The sequence below is a fragment of the Gossypium arboreum genome, chromosome 6 (assembly GCF_025698485.1).
Source record: "Gossypium arboreum isolate Shixiya-1 chromosome 6, ASM2569848v2, whole genome shotgun sequence".
NCBI classification, from domain to species: Eukaryota; Viridiplantae; Streptophyta; class Magnoliopsida; order Malvales; family Malvaceae; genus Gossypium; species Gossypium arboreum.
Window position 1 is genome coordinate 2,446,337 of NC_069075.1, and position 5,317 is coordinate 2,451,653.

Sequence of the window (5,317 nt, forward strand, 5' to 3'; positions counted from 1 at the left end):
TAAAAGATAATTATTTAATTTATTCAGGAATAAAAGGGATAGGCAGTGACGTTGCTCGCAAAAATAATAAAATTGTATTAAAGTCATTCTAAAAGTTATAAATTAGTATAATGTTAGAACTGTATTTTGCCCCTTCCAAAAATTATAATTCAAATTTGGTCTATAAAATGATTTTTAGCTTTACCTCTGAATACGTTAGTATCAAGATTTTTAACAAGCAAGATTAAAAGAATTAGCACGTATCTTTAAGTTGTATTTAATAAAAATAAAACTGTGGTAAAATTTTAAATTGTTTCAAGAGTAAAAAAATTCACTATTAGTGTATCAAATAATAATCCTTATATAAATATAGATTGATTTTTAAAGAAAGTTACAATTTTATTTTTTTCTTGTTAAATAAAATTATTAATATTTATTTTAAATATCTTAAATGTTTTATTTTCATTAATTGTCACAAATTAGTTAATTAACACTGGATGACTTTTAATCTATTATTAGATTATGTCACACCCACAATTAGGGTTGAGCAAGAACATAAAAACTGACTTCGAGCTAAGGTATCTGGATGGTTATAAGCCAAAGTTACCCAAAACCAAACCTAATTCTATTTTCTATTTAATATATAATTAATTTTAATATTTATGATATAAGAATAAATATTTTATACTCAAAAATAGTGAAAAACAATTTAAAAGTTATTGAAAAATTATTATTTAGAGTATTTATAAAAAAGACCTTGAAATTTTGTCAAATAATATTCAAAATCCATAAAACAAAACTCATTTGGTCAAAATAAGTCTACAAATCTAAAGCCCAAACTTAATATGAAAAATTAAGAACCGAATCGAGCTTAATCCAATTATAACGGATGGTTCAACAAATCTAAAAAAAAAAAAACCAACCGAATTGAGCCAATATTGCCCTTACCCATAACGTGGGTGAAAATAGAATTTTGTAATTTTTATTTTTTTTTGTGAATTACAAAAGGAGTACAAAACTCTAACAACAACACGACTTGAATTCAAGTCACACCTGAAATGATGAAGACCCTAACAATCAGACCAACACACGGAACTCTAATTTCTAATTTTTTAATTAGATAATCAAAGAAATATTAAATTAATCATTAAACTATATATAAAATATAATGGCATTCATGTAGTTTTGGTAAATAGTAAGGGCTTTCTTTTAGAACTAAGCAAATAAAAGCCTCACACTAGCCCTCATGATTTTCCCATTCAAATTCTCTACTTTTTCCTTCCCTTTTTCTTTCTTTCCTCTCCCTGTTTTTGCCTTTTTAAAAGAAAAATGCAGAGACTCATAGCAGTGGTGCTGTTTTTATTTTGCGCCACTTCTCAATTAGCCTCTTCTCTCAATGATGGTAAGCTCACTTCTCTGTAATCCATGCTTAAGCTTCTTTGCATTGCCTTTTTTTTCATTGAGTGTAAATTTTATGTGTTGTATGTAGTAAAATGATTTGATATATACTCGTTAGCTGTGAGGTGGTGATTATTCATCTCGTTTTTTAATCATATGATCGAGAATTAATTCATCTCTTGTAAGAATGGAACACATTTCATGGCTCTTCGAAATATTACATAACTTTCATTTAAACTCTGAACACACAAGGTGAGGAAGATGAAGTTGAAGTTGAAGAAATCTTGTATTGTTTAGCCTAAATAAATGCATCTCAGTTTCCATCTTTTTTCTCCTTTCCCATGGTAGTTGGAGACTATTAGTCACCCTACATTTTGTACTTGGTATATTAATGGAAAAAATTGTGTACGATAAAATATCATATAATTATATATAAATATAAATTTATTGAAATTTATATAAATGGGTTAAAATAGTGAAAAAAAAAAAGCAATACTAACAAAAACGTAAGTTGCCAGATCTATTGTTCTTAGATCTTAAAATTTCGTTCTGCGTTTGATTAAGGAGTAAACTAATTTTTTATTAAAAATTTTATTTATTTTATTATAGAAAACTATAGTAATTGACAAGATAACTAAATAATAACATGTGATGCATCATGTATATTTCATTGTGATGTATAAAAAATTTATAATAGAAATAAATAGATTTTTAATAAAATTGCATGCTACATATGCTGCACCCTTCATCCACGTGAAACCAGATCGATTTGGCACATTTTGCACGACAACCTGACAGTAAATAACATGCATAGCTTTGGCATCTATCTTACCAAACTGACCCCTACATGTTTTAGCCATACATAGGCATAGATTTTAAGTGTTTTAAAATATCATTATTATTTTAATTAAGCTTTTTACTCATTATAGCATTTAATTTTAAATTAAATGTTAATTTAAATCTAACGTAAGATATATTCAAAATACTCGAGTTAATATTTAACATTCAAAATAATAATTATAGTGTTAAATTGATGAAAAAATTTAATTGTTACAATATTAATATTTTAAAATTCAATTAGAACATCGACTAATTTGGTAGATACTTCATATCATATGTTAATTATTTTCGTGTCATTGCCAATTAACCTAGGATCCAGTAAAAAGTGAAAAACTATACATTTGGTCATTGATGTGCATGTGCATCAATTAAAACATTTCCTTTTGAAGGAGAATCTAAATGGGAAATTGGTTTCTATCATTAAAACCATTTCCAACATAAGAGCTATGGTCCAACATAGATTCTTTGATGGTCCTTAGAACATTTGTCAATAGGACCATCTTGACATTAATAAATGAAACTTCAATAGGACATTAATGAATAACATTTGTATTTGTCATTCAACATCATTCCTTTCTCACATGAGATTCATAAAAAATTAGGGTCACACTTAAAATGAATTAAAAATCTATTTTTTTTTTATTTTTTATTTTTAGGTTTGTTGCCAAATGGAAATTTTGAGTATGGGCCTAAGCCATCGGAATTGAAAGGAACTAAAGTGATGAGCCCCAAAGCAATACCGAATTGGGAAATTTCAGGCTATGTTGAGTACATCAAATCAGGTCAAAAACAAGGTGACATGTTGCTAATAGTACCTGAAGGAGGCTTTGCAGTTAGGTTAGGCAATGAGGCATTGATTAAGCAGAAGATTAAGGTGATTAAAGGCATGTTTTACTCTCTAACCTTCAGCGCGGCTCGGACATGTGCACAAGAGGAAAAGTTGAATGTTTCGGTTTCTCCGAACTACGAGAAAAACGACTTTGGTTTGTTCCCGATTCAGACGATGTATAGTAGCAATGGATGGGATTCGTATGCGTGGGCATTCCAGGCTTCTGAGTCTGTAATTGAGATCTCGATACATAATCCTGGTGTGGAGGAAGATGCTGCTTGTGGCCCTCTTATTGATTCCGTCGCATTGAAGACCTTGTACCCTCCAAAACGCACCCGAGGTAAAGACAAACATGAAACTCGATTTGACTATAAAAAATTAATAGCTTGAATTTATCTAATGGAACTTAGAATGAACTAAATTAGAAATGATCTGAATAAGTAAACTTAAATGACCTAAAAGCAAGATGACTAGGTTCGAAATGGTCCGAACTGAAAATAACCAAAAATTGATCCAAACTCAAATGATTTGAAAATTTAAAAGCCGAACTGATTCAACCCCTATGGAAAGTTTGAGGATAGCTAACATGTTTGATCCAACATTTGCAGTGAATCTATTAAAGAACGGAAATTTCGAAGAAGGTCCTTACATCTTTTCAGGACCAGTGTCCGAAGGTGTCATAATTCCACCCCACATTGAAGATGATCACAGTCCATTACCTGGTTGGATTATCGACTCCCTCAAAGCCGTTAAGTACATCGACAGCGACCACTTCACCGTCCCCGAAGGCAAGCGAGCAATTGAACTCATAGCTGGTAAAGAAAGTTCCCTCTCACAAGTCGTGAGGACGACAATCGGTCGGGACTACGTCCTTTCCTTCACCATTGGTGATGCTAACAATGCATGCGAAGGTTCCATGGTGGTCGAGGCATTCGCTAACAAGAACACTGTCAAGGTCACGTATGACTCGAAAGGCAAAGGAGGATTCAAGCAAGCGAGACTACGATTTAAAGCTGACTCGACACGAACCAGGATAATGTTCTATAGCACGTTTTACACCATGAAAAATGACAACTCGGGTTCTCTCTGTGGACCGGTGGTGGATGATGTGAAGTTGGTTAGTATTCGAAAATTGCATCATTTGTAAAATTCATGTTTTAAATTTGTTTTGCATTGATTATGCTACAAATTAATGTGTTTCATCCATTTAGGGGTTTACTTTAGGATTATTTAATGTAACAAATTAATGAGTTCACCACCAATGTTTACATTTATGTATCTACTTTCTTCGTTAAATTAAATGGTGTGAGCCAAATTCTTTTTCATCCTTTTTCAGTAATCGCAATGTATATGTAATATAAAAGTTGGACTATTCGTTTAAACCCGAAGACTTATCCGATTTTTAAAAAGTTATGGACAAAAATATCATGTCTTAAAAATGGGCTTAAAAAATTAAATTCGTTTAAAATTTGATACGAGCTTAGATTTCAATAGTTAAGGTCCTAGCTTGACTCGACCAATTTTTTAATTTTCTTTTATTTTTGTTGATGTGCCTTGGTATTGTTAGAGAGCCCTACGAAATCATTAGTTGAAGGGCACATCACACAAGTCCGGCATTGTCTTCGGTTCAAATTTTTTTCTCTCCCAATTTTATTAAGAGCCATTGCAAATTCATAGAGTGAAAGCGCCTTGAAGTCCTTAACTAGGCGAAACCATGACAAACTAGAAGCTCAAGTGATAGCATCCTTCCTCATAAATTACCTATATGCCATGGAGTCTAGTCTAACTATGTGCAAACTCTTTAATTTTCAATTCTTCAACTATGTGCGTAATCTCAGAAAGGAACCAACAACATCCTTTATAAAATCCTCGGGGCCCAAGAACTATCCAAGACACTCATTATACTTTTTCTCTCTTAATTGATACTTTCTCTTTCTGAGTCTCTACCACCATACTCAACCACCTATGGCTCTCCACTCTTCAATTGAACCATCCTCCACCACCCTTTCACTGAATATCAATAATTAGTGTGGTGAACCAACTCTCAATCTCCAAATTGTCACAACTAATATAATGAATACCCAGTCAATTTCTAGTGATGAGCTCCTCGATGCTTTCGGATGGGATTTGTAACTAGACCAAACCCGGTTATAAGGTCTGTGGCGATATTGTTGGCTTCCCGGTGGATATTCTAAAATAGATACTTCATCATCTATTGTTAGGATGCTTTGACATGCCTGATCATAGCTGAAGTGTTATCCTCTGCAATGC

General features: G+C 32.0%; 1 protein-coding gene across 1 annotated transcript; it reads left to right on the forward strand.

Annotated features, from left to right (window-relative positions):
- Positions 1–1,194: 1,194 nt before the first annotated feature.
- Positions 1,195–4,347, forward strand: LOC108484040 (protein DUF642 L-GALACTONO-1,4-LACTONE-RESPONSIVE GENE 2-like). The gene is made up of 3 exons (XM_017787658.2): positions 1,195–1,381; positions 2,874–3,386; positions 3,655–4,347. Exons 1-3 carry the CDS (start codon positions 1,309–1,311, stop codon positions 4,191–4,193), a joined length of 1,125 nt encoding a protein of 374 aa, XP_017643147.1. The 5' UTR covers positions 1,195–1,308; the 3' UTR covers positions 4,194–4,347.
- Positions 4,348–5,317: the final 970 nt, after the last annotated feature.